This window comes from Podarcis raffonei, chromosome 7 (assembly GCF_027172205.1).
Source record: "Podarcis raffonei isolate rPodRaf1 chromosome 7, rPodRaf1.pri, whole genome shotgun sequence".
In the NCBI taxonomy this organism is placed as follows: domain Eukaryota; kingdom Metazoa; phylum Chordata; class Lepidosauria; order Squamata; family Lacertidae; genus Podarcis; species Podarcis raffonei.
This window is the reverse complement of record NC_070608.1, coordinates 54,966,199-54,984,917: the sequence shown is the minus strand read 5'-3', so window position 1 is coordinate 54,984,917 and position 18,719 is coordinate 54,966,199. Positions and strand designations below refer to the sequence as shown.

At 39.5% G+C, this 18,719-nt stretch overlaps 1 protein-coding gene across 2 annotated transcripts in view; it reads right to left on the bottom strand.

Moving 5' to 3' along the window:
• The window catches only part of ZNF407 (zinc finger protein 407), a 334,843-nt gene that overhangs the window by 132,393 nt on the left and 183,731 nt on the right, over positions 1 to 18,719 (bottom strand). For both annotated transcript variants that reach the window (XR_008331522.1, XM_053396659.1), the window contains exons 5-6: positions 5,172 to 5,338; positions 252 to 335 (exon numbers count right to left, since the gene is read on the bottom strand). Coding sequence is in view for 1 of the 2 variants with exons in the window: in XM_053396659.1 (XP_053252634.1) it covers positions 252 to 335; positions 5,172 to 5,338 (251 nt within the window). In the remaining variant the exon portion in view is untranslated. The remainder of the gene's footprint in view (positions 1 to 251; positions 336 to 5,171; positions 5,339 to 18,719) is intronic.

Sequence of the window (18,719 nt, the reverse complement as noted above, 5' to 3'; positions counted from 1 at the left end):
AGACACCTGCTATTCAAAATTATCATTTATTTATTTTTTTTAAAAAAGCATTAGGTTCATAAATAAAAGCATTTGACATAGACCTTAGGCATACCAATTTGTAAAGGCAAACAAACAAGCAAGCAAGCAATCAGCAAACAGTTATACTCTCTGGACTGCTATGTGCTATATGATTCCCTTTATTCCCCAGCCTGGATGACAGTCCTTTGCCGCAGAGAAAATACAAAAGGGTAGAAGACAGCTTAACTGACCTGTGTGCTGCCTCCGATGCTTGGTGAGGGCATGACGTGTCCCGCCAGCAAAGCCACAAAGGTCACATAGGAAAGACTTCTCGCCTGTTGCAACAATAAACAGATGAGGGACTGCGGAGGTCACAGATCATTAAAACATATCTATCAAGGCTTTCAGGGTTACTAATTCCTCCAATCAAATGTTTCCATGTAAATATGTCAAATGGGAATGAAATTACCACTGCGGTTTATTGACTGTGATAAAATCTGAAAAGCACCACTGAACATAATTACATACTTGTCAGACCCATAAAAATTAGCTTTATTATCAATGGAATGGTTTTGTACAACTTCATTTCTGTTAGATGTCTTCCAGATGGGGCTGCTTTATGCACTTGAACAGTTTTTATGCATATCCTGATTTTTTACAATTCCCATACATCTGGCCTTTCTGTGCTGAGGAAAGACTGCCTAGAAAAGTTAATATACAGTATATATATGGTTCTGCTTAAATAAAAATATATTGGATTTACCCACAAAATAAAGATGTTGAGCAAATTTTAACTGACTTGATCACAGTGCTCCTCAAGAATCTCCCAGTAAATTATGGAAATTAAATTATTTTCCAGAAAAGAAAATAGGCAACAATTTAAAAAGCTCTGCTATTCTGTACCAATAGGAGCTCAGTGCTGTTTATGTTTCTAAAACTTTCATAATGAAGAAAAACAAGTCTGGGAATTACTTCAGAAATTGAAGTAGTACTTGCATTGTTCATATTTAACGACATGTCTTTATTCTAAGCCTCTGAACCCATTAAAATATAGATTTGGCAGGGTTGGTAATTGTTAAAAGTGTATAAATGTACACTTATAAAGTATTTTTATTCCAGATAAAAATTTGCCTTCTGCAGTTTATAAATGCAGTATATCATTTCACAATAGCATTTTTAGTCAGTAAAGCCCAGGCATGTGAAGCAGATTCATCCCACAAGACCAACCAAGAAGGGTATTACAGAATAATAATACTAACCTTGGAGAGAGCCAGAGAAATCATAACACAGCTTTAACACACAAATGAGTCATTTGGCTCATTTGGAGAAAAAACTGTACCCTCCCACCCTGGTACCAATGGAAGGGAATTAAAGAATCTGGGAAACTATTTCAAATAAATGGCAACATCCCTTTTATACTTCCAGCTCACAAGGAAGTGGAAGTACAATATATGTAACTCCATATAAGTTTAGAGGCCTGTTTTCCCGTCACTATTAGTTTTACATTTGTCTTCCTGTTCCTTATGAGTGTCTGCCTTCTGTGCAACAGCTTTAATTTTCTGACTCCCTACCAGCAATCTTCATTAGTCGATGTAAACCTTGAAGAGGTATGGAATAACGCAGCCAGGATTAGACTTAGACACCCTGGCAGCTAAGAAATAGTATTATACTGCCACCACTACATTAACCTTCCTGTCCCCAGGCCTGGCAAACGCTACCCTCTCACTTTACCTAGCTCTAATCATTGAATTGCTGGCAACAGCCTGCCTTGGGAGACACTGGAAGAATGTGTATTTGGGGGTGAAGTTAAAGTGTTGGAGAGTTACAGCGCCTGATGTGGTTGTAGACACTAATAAGGAGGAGGCATGCTTTGTTGCAGCTGGGACAGATGAAGGTATCTGGTTGTGCTGATGCAGGTGTACCATCAGTTGGGCAAAACTGACACATATCACATAGATCAGGGCTGCAGAAACTTTGACCTTCCATATGTTATTAGATTCCAGTTCCCACCAGCCTGAGTCAGCATGGCCAATGGTTAGGAATAATGAGTGCTTTAGTCCAGTAACATCTGTAGATTCTAAATTTCCCCAGCCCCGTCTAACTAGCCTAAACTGCTGTTATGCTAAAAAACAAACAAAAGATTGACAATGCAGTGAACTTGAAGATGCAAGTTATACATCTATGTGAAACTATCTGGCAATGGAAAGGTTCCAAACAGTTCAAATGAATATTCGGTAACATATACCCCCACATTATATGATTTGTCTGACAAAAGGACACCTTATAAGTGATTTTGTATGGCTCAGTAAAACTGGTGTGTTATGGAACAACATCAACACAGTCATTAGCAATAGAAAAATAAGTATTCTTGCCATAAATCTAGAAGCAACCCACAGCAACCAGGTATTTAGGGCAATTTTCCTTGTCAATACACACTGGCTTTAATCCAAACACTCTTGTGCCATATCACATTCAGGGAGATGCTATCAGCTATCATGTACTGTATGGCATTTTACCTTTCAGGGGAGACCTGAATGTCATTAAAGCCTGCAGGTTTTTATGCTTATGAAGGACACAAACAGCACTTTATATCATGCTGTCAAGTACATATGAACTACTTGGTACCAACTATGCAAAAACACTACATGCTTACTATGTAAAATTGGACTTATTATAGTACCCACTGAATTCTTTATATACCACCAAATCCTGTATTCCCACAGTAGTCAGTGGGAATTATCTTTATTGAATAATGGAGAATGACTTTCTAAAACTACATAAATCTGGTAAAACATATTGCCTTTATTTAGGACTGTCTTCTAGGCATACAAGAACAGAAGTAACTTTGGGAATGGGACATATTTTATTGTTGCAGTGAGTTTATCACATCCTATATCCTTCACACTTCAGTTTTCCATGTATTAGGTTTTTGCTTTGTTTGAGTGCAGACATGTAGATTGGCTGAACAATTATTAGGTGCAATCCCGCACACAGTTAGGTACGCTGGAAGACATGTAACTGTGAACATGATTTCGGTATTTCAGTCTTGCATTAAACAATTTTACAATTCATTCTTCATCCAGAAGTTACAACCTTTAAACTTTGAGAAGGATCTAAGGGGCAATATATCACTTCAGGTACAGAGGGCTGATCTAACATGCCATGTTTATATGATAACAGGAATGTAATAGAAAATGGGTCTTTTCTTAACAACTTGAATTAGTTTCAAGTGTGCCATTTTGCATTCAAATGTAGAAAGACACGGAAACCAATCCTTTATTTTCTATTAGAAAACAGCCACTGTCCCCTATCTCTCATTATGGTGCAGACTACAAGACCTAACAACAAAAATCCATATTATTGATCTAACCAAGTCTCCACAATTATTCTTTAGAAGGAAACGCCGACGATAAATTACATCTGCACTGGCTTTTCATCTGCTGTTCGATATAAGTGATCTCTCAGGGCAGGCTGGAGACCTTAAATCGTCAACACCCTTGTCAAAGAAGCTAAGGAGGCCTGGGTTTCCTACAAACTGCCTTGGAAGAACTTTTAACCTATAATTTCTAGCAACAACTCATTTCATTTTCGCAAAACTGGGGGGAGGATCTTTTCAGGAATATTTTTTTTTTAATTTAATGGAACACTGTTTCATCTTTCTAAGAAATGCCTACAGAATTTTGATTTCCAGATTGTTTTTTTTTACATTTTTACAAGAACATCTCTTACATTTTTAACCAAGACTTACATATACTGTTTTGCTAAGGAGCTAAAAAGTAATCTCACTTTTCGGCAGTTTTAATTCACATCCCATGATGTTACAATCTATGCTACAGTTTAATATTATTCTTAAAGAACCAGGCTGCATGTGAAGAGTTTCTATAATAATGTTATTTGTAGTTAACAGCTGATTATTAAAAGCTTTCTAGTCCTTCACAGCAATCTTTGTTCTAATAAGCTTCACTTGCATCAACTTTTAACTCGAAAAGTACAGGAATTAACACTGTTTTCCTCCAGCTGTAGAAAGCTTTTCACTGTGTGTTAAATAAAACTGGTATTTTATGCAGTGTGAATTTAAACTGTGGCCAATGCACCTTCAAAATTATTGCTGTTCCTCAGTACTGCTGGAAACTGCTTGGTATCAAATATCAATACTTCAGTTAGGCTTGGTTCTCATGGATATTTGTAGCCATTTCCTCCTTCCTGTAAATTTTCCTCAACTTGCTTTCTTGCTCATTTATTTAATCAGTCAGTCAAATAATATATTTATCCTGCCTTTCCGCCACAGGCCAAAAGTTATCCTATGAATAAATGAATTATATGAACCAATAGTACGGGGATATGCTTTCCAGCAATTTCTGCCATTACTATAGCTCCAAAAACTACACTTGTTTACATGGTGCCCTCTTTCTAAGATCTGACACACATCTATGCCTAAGCATGATTCCACTGAGAAAAATCAGTAGGAAACATGATTTTTTGAGTCAAGATAGTCGGGTGATGTGAAACTTTACTCTTCACTTCCAGAAGCTTGAATCTGTTTCATTTTTTTCATATTGCCTTCAGTAAATTTGAAATATTGATTAATTCCAACCACATTATCAGTTATGATAATGTGATCGCATTAAAAACATATGCAGGAAACTTCCTTCATTAAGGAAAGAACATTAAAGCAAATTTGAAGAATGTTAAAAATGAGCAGAAAACACTTCCTGGAGCAGCAGTAAACTGTGGGTTGTTTCTATTTTTCACCTAGATCATTTTCACATTAAAGGATAAATTTAGAAGTTCTCATATGATAAAAAGCAACAGGTGGATCTCTGAAGCCACACACAACCATGGTCTTTTTGTTTGCTTAACTACATTTTGTGAGCAAGCTCACAATTGTTCTATGTGGCTTATAATAACTATAATAAATAAAAACAATTTACATGTTTTTAAATAAAAACAATTTACATGTTAGCATCACAGATGTCACAGGTGATGCTAACATCTATCACCACAGAACAGAAAACTGATGTTGCAAACAGAAGGATTTGTTTCAGAGTTAGAGCCTTTCTTAAATGCAGCCATTTTACTTGCTAGGCACAAAATCTAATGCAACAAGCACTCTACCATCATCCCTTCATTTCCTTGTGCCCGCATCAGGTTAAGAAAAGCATGAGCCAAACCTGTGTGAGTCCTATAGTGGTCTTTCATGGCCGATACTGTGAGGAAGGAATAATGGCATGTAGGCCATGAGCACTTGTATGGCTTTTCTCCTGTGTGGAGTTTCATATGATTGTTCAATGCCCACTTCTCTGTAAAACTTCTGTCACATAAGGGACATGTAAATTTCCTGTGTAAAAAAAGAGGGGGGGGGGAGAAAAAGAAAACCAGGTGTTAACTTTATACACACACACGCAAACCCCAAAACTGACAAAAGAAGCATGTTTTTTAACTCAAAGTGTGGTAAACGCAGAGACTTTCATGAAGAGAATTGCAGACCTGGTCTGTCATGTCTGTATAACCAGGCATTGATTTTTCTGTCGAGACCTGGCACTTCAGCCATTTATTCTCTGCTTTGCGGTTGGGCCCAACGGGTTTGAAAAATTCTGTTACAGTCCAGTCACCCCTGAGGCAAATGTGAGAATAGATTTCACCTGTACAGGCCTCCACCACTTATCCAGGGCATGGGCTGTCAGAGCAAAGGCTAAATGAAAAGCTATCCATACTAAACTACTCAGACAATCACACCGCTCTGTGCCATGCTGCTGCTACTGCAGTGTGGAGGTGAAATACTACTTGTAATAACACTGTTACCATTGTAAACAACAACAACAAAACTAAAAAACTAAAAAAACCCCACATGTGTTAAGAAGACAGGGGGTGGAGGGAACAAAAAAACCCCTATCTTCAAAAGATTTATCATTCATTGAAATTTTTTTTGCACTGCTTAACTTGAAGTACTTTTTATTTTTTTTCAGCATTTCCACGGTTAAATATGAAAAGCTTGCTAAAAACAGAAACGTTATATAGCTTAAATCAAGGGGGGGGGGCTTTTTCAACCTCACTGCCTCCTAGAAGGAAAAAAGGGACAGGTCAATGAATATGACATTAGGCTGCATTTTAGCTGTGCTAAATGGAAAAAACAACAACAACATGTTTCTATTCTACCAACCCCATGTGCACATCGCTGTAGCCTCCATTTAGGTAAGCAAGAGGCATTATCACGATTCAAGGGCACATTCTGGAAAGGCAAAAGCATGGAAGGAGGTCATGGAGCTGGTCAGTGGAGTGTGTGGCCTGGGATGGGGAGGCAGCTAAGCCACATTCACACCAGACATTTAAAGACTATGGCATCATTTCCCTAAGGATGCTGAGAGCTGAGAGTTGTTAGGAGGCCGTACTCCCAGAGAGTGGTATAAGAATCAATCTCTCTTCACAGGAAACACTGAACATTGTAGCTCTAAGTAACTCTATTGTGGCTCATTTAAAGAACCTACCACTTCTTCCTCTTCTATTATTATTATTATTTCAACTTATATACCGCCCTATACCCGGAGGTCTCAGGGCAGTTCCCAAACAAAACCACAACATAGAAAATCAAACAAAAAACAATACCCCCCCCCCATTCTAAAAGGGTGTTGGATGTCAATAAGATCAACCAAAGGCCTGGTTAAAAAGGAATGCTTTTGCTTGGCACCTAAAGGTGTATAATGAAGGCGCCAGGAGAACTTCCCTGGAGAAGAACATTTAAACAGTTGCGGTTCCCTCCAACAAATTCTGGGGGCTACAGTTTGTGAAGGGTGCTGAGACTTGTTAGGAGGCTCCTATTCCTCTCAGAGAGCTACAATTTCCAGAGTTCCCTGTGAAGAGTTTGACTGTTAAACCCACTCTGACAATGTTAGTTCTGTGAGGGGAGTAGAGGTGTCCTTAGCACTCTTCAAAGGCTACAGCTTTCAGAATTCTTCGGGGAAAGATATCATAGCATTTAAATGCAGTGTGAATGTGGCCCTTGTGAGGATTCAAAGGGCCGGATGGAGGCCTGCATGGTCACATTTGGTCTCCAGGCCTGAGGTTCCTCATCCCCTCATCCTCATCCCAGCTTAAATGATTACAGTTTGCAATAGCAAAGAGGTGGATTTAAAAAACAAACAACTCTTTCCCAAAACATCAACAGTGCTGAATATTCTATCTACAGAGAGGCAGTTTTCTCATGCTCAGGCCATGTTTGGAATAGTTACATTCCCAGTTGACACTGACCCCACTTCTCTGAAAAGTGAGGCTATGGATAAGAACAGCTGCAGCTTGAATTTGGCGCTTGAATTCAAGCTTAAAAGGAGGGATTGGCTGTTCACTCATAGAATCTTCCTCTGAAGCCACATCTTGAAAACTGAATCACCTAATATAATATTACTTATGCATAGAACAGAGCCTTTAACGTGGTGGCACCTGTCCTCTTTATAAACCCCTCTGTGTCGAAATATGTCAGACCACTACAAGATTATGTTTCCGGCATATGCTAAAAACCTTTCTTTTCACTCTGGTCTTCCCAGATTACTATTAGATCACACTAGTCTATTATTGGTATTAAAGGTAAAAGGTAAAGGTACCCCTGCCCGTACGGGCCAGTCGTATCCGACTCTAGGGTTGTGCGCCCATCTCACTTAAGAGGCCGGGAGCCAGCGCTGTCCGCAGACACTTCCAGGTCACATGGTCAGTGTGACGAAGCTGCTCTGCCGAGCCAGCACCAGTGCAGCACACGGAAATGCTGTTTACCTTCCCGCTATAAAGCGGTACCTATTTATCTACTTGCACTAAGGGGTGCTTTCCAACTGCTAGGTGGGCAGGAGCTGGGACCGAAAGACGGGAGCTCACCCCGCCGCGGGCATTCGAACCGCTGACCATAAGATCGGCAAGTCCTAGGCACTGAGGTTTTACCCACAGCGCCACCCGCGTCCCCATTATTGGTATTATTTATTGGTATTATTATTGGTATTAGAGAACGCCAATTTGGTGCAGTTATTAATAGTTCTGGAACAGGACCTGGGAGACCAAGTTTCAAAGCCCCAGTTAACCATAAAGCTCACTGGGTGACCTTGGGTCAACCACTGTCTTTTAGTATTACGTGCTGTAACATGGCAGCTCCTGACAACTTATTTTTGGGGTTCATTTATAGAACTAGAAGGTTGGCAAGGCTAGAACATCATGCTGTAAAAATCACCCCCTTTCTTTTATTTTTTTTTCTTATTCTGCTTAGTGACATAAGCTTAGAATTCAAAAGGCTTGATTGTAAGGCTGCAATAAAGAAAGATCAGATAACATGTGTCTGGAAGACGCCCCTTAACCACAACCACACTACACTGTTTAAGAGGGTTTACTCCCTCCTACCATATACAGATGCCACCATAAGTTAGGGCATAGTATACATTGGAACAGGCAGAATCTTGAACTCTATTTCCATACTAAGGATCACATTTCTTCTGGGCAACTTTCCAGGGGCCACATCCCAGTGTTGGGTGGGGCCATGGGCTAAAGTGGGTAGAGCAGCAAACATAAAATTTTAACTATTACAGTAGACCAGTTTTACATACAGACATCGTTATCTATCCTCCATCCAAGCCAGTGGAGTAGGGCTGGTGTAACTGTGGAAGAGTTCTGAAGACCAGATAGAGAGGGGTATTCCCCACCCCTAATATAGGTAGTGTAACAGAACATCAATGCTACTTCTTAATGTCTTGTCTGAATCTAATCTAATATGGATCCAACAATGAACAGAAACCTGAACCCAGGTGGTAAACACTCTGTAGAAAGCACAGGCTATCAAGGTTATGAACTCACAGGTTCAAATAAATAAAGACTGTCTGCAAAAAAAGACAACTCAGGTTGTGTGGACTTCAATGATGCTATTAAGAGAAAGCACATAAAATCATCCTATTATGTTCATATAGTCAGAAGAACAAACCTGTATTTAGTTTGTAGGTTGTTGTTGCTGTTTTACAAAAATATCTACAGAGGTTTGGTACAGCTCTCCAGTTTGCTTTACAAGCATTAACAAACAATTCACATCATTTGCATAATGCAATCTGACTATATTTTTTCATTCTCATATATATATATATATATATATATATATATATATATATATATATATAAACAATTTATACTTACATTAAACAATTGCTAAATTCCCCAATAAAACCATTTTCATTTTCATACACAAGGAATGGAGGAAGATAAAAGGATCAAGAATGATGTGTGTATGTGTGTGTGCAGATGTGCTTGTGCGTGCACACATACTGAATTGAAAACAGACTTTCAAATTACTATATCACTTGATCATTGCTTGGTGGCACTAGAAAATGACAAATATAGCTAAATACTTCCAAATGCACCGTAAAAAAATATCATGTCCGTATATCTCTATGACAGGTCTTCATGCATTTCACATTTCAAAAGCATGGCAGGGATCTTATTTCTAAGATAAATTCCCCTATCTACTTATTTCCTTGTGTATTTATTGTGGATCTAACCTTCTACTACAAGAAATAAATAAGCAGGTTAAGTAGATGCTATCTTTTAACAAATAGTTTCTCTAGACTGTATTACAACTTTATGAATGACAAAATAAATCCCTCATTTTTAAATCTTCCAAGATGCACATTTAACAGCATTGCACCTATTGAACCCCAATGCATACTCTATTATTCACATACAATAAAAATGTTCAAGTAAGGTTGAGCGACTGTCTTAAAAATGACAAAAACAGCAAATACAGACTAAATAGTGAAATATCACTGTGCTGAAGTAAATCTGAATATTAGACAAGTCTAATCTAATAACCAGAAGGAATCAAAATGGAACTGCAGTCAGATATAATTTCTTTCTTACTTTTTGTATTCTGCTCTCCTTTCAAATATCTCAGAGCAACTTTTCTTTATTTTTTGTGAGGTAGACTAAGCTCAGCTGATTTGCCCACCAAGGGTCGTCTTAGCTAACAGAACAATTCATACCCCTGATCCACTGTGTTAGAATGGGTTTGGACAGAGCAGATTTGTTCCTCCAACCAGCCCTGCCTGACCAGCTTTGCCATGAGTAGGGATGCTCCACTGACCAGGAGCAAGTGGGTAGGAGCTACTGCCAGTGGTATTGCTTGCTTTTGGCAGCCAAAGGAAACACTCAAAATGGGGTGCTTTGTTTGGGGTGTGGGTCTAGGTCATAACAGGGTTCACCGGATCCTGAGCAAGTCCTGCTGCTGTAATGTGATAGAAATGGGCCTAATTTGGGTTTCTTTGCTGGGCCAAAACAGAAATGGTGAAGGGAATTTTTCATGCCCACCACCTTTCACCTTGGCCAGTGTGAGCAGCAGGACAGTGGCTGGGCTGCTCCACCAAGCCTGTTGTGTGTTAGGAGTGCACTTCTAAGTGCAGATCTGAACCAGCCTTTTCTATAACTATGTCCAACATGCTCATCACTGTACAGTTGTCTTTTGCCAAGGAGTAGGGATCCCAAGTCCAATGCAAGAGAACAATTCCTGATTTGCATCTCAGTGCAGCAAGTAAAATATTAAAAATGTTTAATAATGATTGGGGGGCTCAAGTTACAGTAAACAAGCACATTTAGATCCTGAGCAGATGGAAATGTACCACATTGCAGCTCCTATGCTTCTTCAGTATATCATGGAACTGGATTCTCAGGTGTTATTATATAGCCATCTTTCAGGGCATGTCTACTTTTAAATTCCTATTTGATTTTTAACCATTTTGAAATTAGGAGGATATGAAATTGAGAAGATGGAAGCTGACCACAGAATTATTATTTTTTAAAATATATGGGACTCAGGCCTATGGGCCAACTTGATACAACCAATAGCCATTACCTTGTAATTCTTACAGTATGCATTAAGGCATAATGGAAAGTTCATAATTTATCATCTTCCATGGTCTTATAATATCATGTCAATTTAACAACGTTAATCCTGCTACAGAGCTTTTTATAATATACAATCACTTAAAATAATGTCACATCCCACTATTTAATGCACATGGAGGTATGTTTCATTAACACACCTCTATGAATTTTTACTGGTACAAATATATAATGTAGAAAAAATGGAACATCTGTATATATAATATTAATGAGTCAAACCCCTTTGCACCAATAAAGCTTACAGTTTCATTTGAGTGCTGTTTTTACTTTACCTTATATATCGTGCAATCCCTCAAGAGTACAAGAACCTACCTAATAACACAGTCAACATTCATTGACTTGGTTAACTCCCCCACTCCCAGTTTTCATGAAAAATATCAGTAAGATTTACAGCTGCTGGCAACTGTATGTCTTGATAATTGCAGCCATCTCATTCAATCCAGCTGTCCTTATCTTATTATTTTCATTTTTTGGCTATTTAATAAATTATTACTTGGCTCTTAGAAGTGTGTTGTGATATTCATTGTTAGGCAAACTCAGAACAACACCCACAAACCTGCGATGTTGGCATACCAGGAAGCTTTTAGTCAGCCGAATTCAGCCTGAATCAGGACCCAAGTTCAACAACACGCCAAAACACACTTATCTGCATGAGGTCATTTAATACCAAGTTCACAACTGTCCAGACATTTACATTAAAGAAATGTGTTCATAATATCTCAAGAATCAGCCCTGTGTTTCCCTTAACATTATTCAACAGAGGATCTTTGAGGTTCTTAAAAACAAAAACAAAAAAACCCTGTTTTCAGGATCTGAATGATCTGTAATGCATATAGATCTGAACGATCAAATAATTTAGCCTGGGGCTATGGTCATCTCGATACCACAGACTTTTCTCCAGAGAGACATAGACTGCTTCCAGTTCCCAATATTTACTTGATCTTTTCTATCAAAAGGATTTATTTATTTAGGAATTCAGTGGTCCAGTAGCTTTATTGCATCACTACTAGCTCACTACTAGTGAAACATCAAAGGCACAGGCATTCATCTATCTCATACCAAAAGGCAAACTTATTTGGTTTAATGGTAGTCAGTTTGATTAACAAACAAGCAAGTTAGAATTTACAGAGCAATTGAGTTTATTTCTCTTTATAAACTTTATAAATAGACTTCTCATAATCTTACTTCAACTAAAAAAAGGAAGTACCTCTGTTTAAGTTTTATACAGAATCATGTTTGGTTACATGATAATGGCAATAGTTGGCTGTAAACTAGAACCTAGAAAGTGGGAAGGTGCAGAATTAAAAACACACAACAAAACAGAATGTGAAGATTTGATTTTAGTCCTATATTATAAGGTAAAGGTAAAGGTAAAGGGACCCCTGACCGTTAGGTCCAGTCACGGATGACTCTGGGGTTGCGGCGCTCATCTTGCTTTACTGGTCAAGGGAGCCAGCGTACAGCTTCCGAGTCATGTGGCCAGCATGACTAAGCCGCTTCTGGCGAACCAGAGCAGCGCACAAAAACGCCGTTTACCTTCCCGCCGGAGTGGTACCTATTTATCTACTTGCACTTTGTGCTTTTGAACTGCTAGGTTGGCAGGAGCAGGGACCGAGCAACGGGAGCTCACCCCGTCGCGGGGATTCGAACTGCTGACCTTCTGATCGGCTAGCCTTAGGCTCTGTGGTTTAACCCCTATTCCATTCTTCCACTCCACCCAGTCTCCACCCCTCTTCATTTCTGGGAGACCAGGTTACAGCAGGAGGGGGAGACTCCCTTGCTTCTTCAGCAGCCTGCCTCCACACTGCCCACCCCCCCTTTCTGACTCTGATTCTGGACCGCTCTCTGCCAAAGTCTCTTCTTGCTCACTAAACCCTGTTACCTCTTCAACACCCAACACCTCCTCCCCCTCCCCCTCCCCCTCTGCTCCTTTGGACCACTCATCTTCAGCCCACCACCAATCCCCTGGCTCTGAGCCTTTTCCCCTGGGGGGTTTCCCAGGTGGTGCCTCCCATCACTCCTCAGCATCCAGCCACTCCATGACAGTGAGCTACTTTCAAAACTAGTTGCTTCATGTTTGGCTGTCATGTTTCAAAATACCAGGTAAAACATGTGGAAGGCTGTACACACCCTGATTTCCGTCCTCTGACTTGCCATTCAGCTTGCCAGTTTCAGCTAATTCATTCTATAATACTGGGGGGGGGGGAGGCAACAGTTTTTCAATATGCAAAACATCACTAAAATTTCAAATGCCCAAAGAAATTACAGCACAAAGGAGCAACTCTGGATCCATCATGTTGGACTCAATGGGTTGGACTCGATGGCCCTTGTGGTCTCTTCCAACTCTATGATTCTATGATTCTATGTCATAGCTTAGCATTCAACACATCCATACAATTATAGCTTTCTTTGGGCATTACATGCGTAGAGTAAGGCCACACATTTAGCACTGCCCCTGAGATTCAACAAATTTCCTGGACCTTTATGTAAGGGAAAAAATACACCTCGACACCAACGAGCCTTTTGTATCCATGGAGGCTGCCTGCAAGATTGAGAATATTTCTCTATTGCTGGACCATAATATAAGGACTATAGTGTATGGCAACTGCCTGATGACAATGAATGTTTCTTCTAGCTGCATGCCAATTGTAAACTGCAGGAGTCATTTCAGAAATGAGACTACATAGATTGACTGATGAAAAGTGTAGACATGTTTAGCAATGTTAATTTATGCTTTAATAGTGCAATCCATTTATTAATATCATCATCATCAATGAAGAAACAAAACATATTCCCCTGAAAAAGTGATGCTTTTAATGGACTTCTTCTATAAATTGGTTTCATACAATCTGCTTTAAAATGTTGCGATTTATCCAAGCACGCAACAACATTCCTCATTTTAAAAAGAAACACTGAAGTGACAAATAAAATGTGCTGGCTATATAATGCAAGGCTGTGCTAAATGTCCGCCCATTTTTGAGGCCAAAAGAAGACTTGTCAGAGGATGAATTATTATCCCCCCAAATTTAACGTTCCCATTTTTTAAAGCCTGTTCACTGCCACTGTTTCCCATTTGAGTGCCATTTATCGTTTTCAAATCTGAGCATCTTTCTCCTTTCTAGGTAAGTTTCAGCCAGTCAGCAGTGATCATGTACTGAATGTGGTGTTATAGTGCTACACAGGTAAATCTCTTTTAGGTATGTGCTGATATCACTGCTTACAAAACCAGTTTGGAATCAGAGCAATGCTTTCTTGTTGCATGAATCTAGGGAATGAGGTCACTGTTCAGTTTCAGGCTGCATGTAAAACACTTTCACTCCCTTTTGACAAAAAAACAAAACAAACAAACAAACACCTGACAATGAAAGTTCTGCCACTGCCAAAAACTTTTATAAGAAGCATCCCATTTCCAGCTTAGCTTGACTAAATTTATTTATGTATTTAAAATATTTATATCCCTGGAAACGCTATCAGAGAAGCTTACAATTAATAACGGTCTTTGCTTGCAGGCTTACCATCTAAAAGACATAACACAAAAGCAGGGGAAAACCTTGGGAGGGAGAAGGGTGGGAGAAACACAGACACTAATTTTTAGTTATGAAGTTCTTGAAAGTGTTCTTGAAAGCATTGCTTTTAGCAGGGCGGGTTGGGCTGAAGCAAGCTCCTCAAAAGCTGTCCCTTCTCTGGACAATGGATGAAGCCAACTGGTTTTTTCAGGCTGTTCTTTATGGGAGGAAAGGGGAAGTCTGCTAATGGCAGAGTCTAGAGTGTGTTGCCTTTCAGCAATACAGTCCAAGAGCAACATTTGGCTAAAACAGGTATAGGCAAACTCCAGCCCTCCAGATGTTTGGAATATAATTCCCATCATCCCTAGCTAACAGGACCAGTGGTCAGGGATGATGGGAATTGTAGTCCCAAACATCTGGAGGGCTGGAGTTTGCCTCTGACTGGGCTAAAATGTCGTTGAACTGCAAGGTTTTCTATATTTTAATATCAACCATAGTCCACTTCTTAAAATGCTACCTTTTCGTCTGCCAAATATCAGTACAAAGGCATTAATAACCTTATCAAAATTGACACAGACACTAATCCTATCTTAATCAGTAGCGAGGCCAGTATTTCTGAATTATTATTTTTTTAAGACAATGCATATTGTATTTTTATAGAGTCAGTGGCACATGTCTAATGAGAAACCATCACAATGGAATTGAATTTTCTTCTTGAAAAGTTATAATTCTTTGCTTGCAAAGAAGACTAAATATAACCTGAAAATGCTAGATGGGCTTCTTGTTCATATACTTATCTGAAGGTGTTGGCTGCTCTTTTAGCTAGAAGCAAACCTCCAGTAGATTCCTATTTATCTCCTTGCCAATCAAGACGTGAATGACTGACAGTAACATAGCCTTATCTAGGCCTCCTGTCTGTGGTGCATTCTGCTAAGTGATGTCATCGCTCTTGCAGAAGAAAATAAGCAGATTATTACAGTGACTAGAAGCAAACTAAACATTTGGATTTTTGCATGGACAGATTTACACACTGTCTGTCAGATAAAGCACAGTTTGCCTGCTGCTTACACAACAAGAATGTGCCTGACAGCTTCTTCCCAGCTTTAGTATCTGATTACATAAATAGGCCATTCCCCACCATTCCTAAAGACTGACAGTCTGTCTTAGTTTAAAGAGCAATTTCTGACTATCAGCTTTTCTGTCTTGCACACTGCTCTGATTAACATCAGGGCACTTCCTGGAGGTCCAATCTGTTGGGCTTTCTTTCTTTTTTGTGATATATATATATATATATATATATATATATATATATATTAGAATGAAAATGAGAGAGAGAGATTAACTATAAAAAGGACAAGAAATAATATCATAATCTTTGCTCAGGTGTTTCATGTTATAAATGTGTTGGAAAACAGGGTCTTAACACAGTAGCTCTCCAAAATCATTCTTGTGACATGAAAAACTGGTCAACAAGGTATTGAAACTTCTGTAGCGACTAAGCTTTCTGTAAACTACTGGGGACAACATTTTTATAATTAGCAGCTTTTTCATACAGTTTTCATTTGTACTTGAAAACGATAGTGCACGTTGCTGTATTTTTTATGCGCGGAAGAAGGATGAAATGGGACATTACACTGATTTTCCTTGTTAATATGAAAGATTATGAAGGTTCATGGGACTACAACTTTTTAAAGCTTAAAACTGGAAGGACATTTCAATTTAGTCTAACAAAAAAAGAAAGAAGGCAGGCAGGCAGATAAGAAACATTTTGTGAATAAGACAATCTACCTAGACTCTTTCCAACAGTGGACAATCAGTCGGATGCCTACAAGAAGGCAACATTTCTTCTCTGTTCCTGCCTCCCAGCAACCAGTTTTCAGAGCTATGCTACCTATGGACACTGTTAACCTATTATTGCCTGTCCTGCTGCGTCCTCATGCCACCCTTCTGGCTCACACTGGCAGGGCGGCCTAAGAAGGATGCAAGAGGCTTGCTCCCTCCCAATCAGCCTGATAGGAAGGGCACATGCCTGCCCTGATGCGTCGTCCTCACATTGCCTTGCATGCCACCCCTCTGGCACACCCGTGCCCTGGCCATCATGAAGACTCTCTCCGCCGCTAAACTAGCTTAATATTTTGAGGCACATTTCAGGCCCTCTTACAGGACACTGGTATGCCCCTGCACACTATTTTGCAATAACTGGGCTAGGAGGCAAAGGCTAGGAGATGTTGATAGAGAATCATACTAGCATGCAATCCAATACATTAGTCCTTCTAAATTGTGAAAGAAATTGGTGCAATGTGTTTTCAAGGTACATAGGGCTACCAGCTTGTTCATGCCTTTGCATGATCAGAAATCAGATCATGAGAACTAGAACAGTGTGGACAGTTCTGGTTGCTGCACCTCCAAAACATGGTTGCAGAACTGGAAATGGTATACAAAAGGGCAGTGAAATGGTTCGGGGGCTGGAGTAATTCTCCTATGAGGAAAGCTTACAATATTCAGGGCTTTTTAGTTTGGGGTGGAGAAGCAACTGGATGAAGGGACATTACAAGAGATGTTTAAAATCATGCATCATGTCTACTAGAACCTGGGGTCATCCAAGGAAGCTGAACATTGGAAGGTAAGCAAAGACCTGGAGCAGCTATGCCAAAAGGTATACTGTATATCTGTTGTGACACAACTGCTAGGTCACCTCACAAATTGTGTCAGGTCGACTGGTCAGGGAAATCCGTGCTTGCAGTTGTACACATAGCAGCTACGTTCATGTTTCTTCTGAACTGGGGGAAGCCATGTACGTCTTAGTGGACAGATGAACCAGGAAGCTAAGGAAGAACCATACTGTCCACTCAGCTGAACACTGAGGGCTCTAACACCATCCTGTAGGTACCCTAAGAACTATGGTTCTTTGAGGGGTGGTGTTGGTGGAAGAGACTTCTAACAGAGAATTCTCAGTATCCCGATAACTCTCACAATGCTCAAAATTCTTTTAGGAAAGGAGTGGCAACTAAACTAGAATAAAATCCAGGTAAATATGTACTGTAAGTATGTTCCAAGTGTGATGTCCAACCAACTTACAGCAATTGGAAACTCTTACAGTTTTAAGAGTTCTTGACCATATTGTTCATGTTTACATAATGGAGAAATTTGAAATACATTGGTACCTCCGGTTATGAACTTAATCCATTCCGGAGGTCCGTTTGTAACCCGAAACTGCTCATGACATGAGGCATGTTTTCACTAATGGCACCTCATGCTGCTGCTGTGCTGCAACTTCTGCTCACATCCCGGGGCAAAGTTCGCAACAAGGGGCATCTATATTTCTGGGTTAGCGGAGCTCGTAACCTGCAGCACTCGCAAGGAGGACAGTATGTAACACGAGGTTCCACTGTAAGTGCTCTAACACGGGTATTTTGAATGACTTCCTATTTTTGAAAGAATACAGAGAATCTTCTTTTATTAGTCTATGGTCACACAAACCAAATCAAACCGTCAGACAATGATCTCAGATAGTATTATTATTTTTTGTACTACTTGCTTGTTAAAATAATCTAGCTTTCCTGTATCTCACCAAAATTCAGTGAAATAAACTGCACTGCATTATTAGGGCTGCCCACATTTCCCCCTCCCATAGCTAAACATGAGAAGGTGTTAATGAAGTTATTTGGAAAATGTTTCCAAGCTTCAGAAAGGGTAAGGACATAAAGAGCTTCACTGGTTACAATGGTAAACAATCACAAGTCATAACCACAATATTGTTCCTAGTTATTTCAGCTATAACTTGCAAGGCTTCCGAGCCAGACAAACCAGATGAAATATGTTGCTTCAGGTCTGCTCTGATGGATCCCTCTGAAATATCCACATTATTGCTTTTATTTTATTATGTACCACGCTTCATAACTGTACACTGCAGAATACAATAAAAATGGCACTACACTGCTTTAAGTACTTATTAAATAGGTCAAAAAGTTACCATAACAAATAACTTGTTCTGTTCAGGGTCCATTAATAACATATCTTGTTGTGCCTCTAAAACAAAAGTGGGGGCCAGAAAGACACAGCAAAAGCACCTTCAGTCCTGCCTTCTTTGGCTCAGTGTAAACGGAAAGTGCTGCACGCACAAAATCTCATTTAAAAGCGTGCCTCTGGACTCTCACAGGAAAACCCACACTGCAAAGTGACAATATTGTTACACTGTTAACCCATAAATTGTGCAAGATAGACAGGGAATAACAGGAACAGAGACCTATACAAAGAGATGGATGCTACTGGAGATGAAATTTGAAGACAAATACACAGCAA